We start from the raw sequence: 1191 nt of genomic DNA on the forward strand, positions 1-1191 counted from the left end.
GATCCCAGCTTTCCCCACACGATCCCAGTTTCCCCCCCCCCGCCCCCAGTTCCCCCACACGATCCCAGCTTTCCCCACACGATCCCAGTTTCCCCACACGATTCCAGTTTCCCCCACACGATCCCAGCTTTCCCCACACGATTCCAGTTTCCCCCACACGATCCCAGCTTTCCCCACACGATCCCAGCCTCTCCACCCTCCTGACCCTCACCTTTATCCGGGCCCGAGGCCCGCCCTCAATAAATCCCTTCAATCCCTCATTTCTGTGCGGTGCCGCTGCCCTCCCCTCCCTCCCCTCCCCTCCCAGGGCTCATTCCCAGCTTCCCAAAGCCCGGAATTCCCGTTTTTCCCGGCAGAACTGCGACGAGAGGTTCCAGTACAAGTACCAGCTGCGCTCGCACATGAGCATCCACATCGGGCACAAGCAGTTCATGTGCCAGTGGTGCGGCAAGGACTTCAACATGAAGCAGTACTTCGACGAGCACATGAAAACACACACGGGTAAGGGCAGGGAGAGCCTCCAGGAGGAGACGTTGCCGCTGGATTCCCTCGGGATTTGGGGGTGCGGGTGTCACCCGGCTGGAAAATCGGGTGGGAGGGGTCCGTTCGTGGCCTTGGATCCGTTCCTTGCCGCTGTAGGAATCTGAGCTGGGATTCCCCAGTTCAGAGGGAGTTCCCTGGGGGTCGGGGTTGTTTCCTGCTTGGGTTGGGCTGGGCTGGGGGAGCCCCTTGCCGGAGCCCTTTGGCCCCAAACCCCGAACCGAGCCAGGATTGCCTAAAGCCCCCTTGATCCCCAAAGGCAGCGGTGCTTCCCCACAGATGAGGGGAGTTTTCCAGGGCTTCTCCCAGGAGTCAGGGGACTTTTCCAGCCGCTCTGTGTGTGTCGGGCAGGAGAGAAGCCCTTTACCCTGAGGAGAACCAGGATTTCAGAGCCGTTTGTCCCCAAACCCCGTTGGCCCCGAAGGCAGCGGCTGCGATGCCAGGTGTTCTCCCAGGCACACGGGGAGTTTTCCAGGGCTTCTCCCAGGAATCAGGGCAGCATTCCAGGTGCCCTGATGGCCACCGTGTGTGTGTGTGTGTGTGTGTGGGGCAGGAGAGAAGCCCTTCATCTGCGAGATCTGCGGGAAGAGCTTCACCAGCCGGCCCAACATGAAGCGGCACCGGCGGGGGCACACCCGGGGGGGGGCCGCA

The 1191-nt window shown here is 62.0% G+C and overlaps 1 protein-coding gene across 1 annotated transcript in view; it reads left to right on the forward strand.

Annotated features, from left to right (window-relative positions):
• Positions 1-1188, forward strand: part of ZNF652 (zinc finger protein 652) — a gene marked incomplete at its 3' end in the record, with an annotated part of 8137 nt that extends 6949 nt beyond the window's left edge. The window contains exons 4-5 of the mRNA XM_017740499.1: positions 357-501; positions 1094-1188. Coding sequence (XP_017595988.1) covers positions 357-501; positions 1094-1188 — 240 coding nt within the window. The remainder of the gene's footprint in view (positions 1-356; positions 502-1093) is intronic.
• Positions 1189-1191: the final 3 nt, after the last annotated feature.

Source organism: Corvus brachyrhynchos, unplaced genomic scaffold (assembly GCF_000691975.1).
Source record: "Corvus brachyrhynchos isolate BGI_N302 unplaced genomic scaffold, ASM69197v1 scaffold47, whole genome shotgun sequence".
Classification (NCBI taxonomy): domain Eukaryota; kingdom Metazoa; phylum Chordata; class Aves; order Passeriformes; family Corvidae; genus Corvus; species Corvus brachyrhynchos.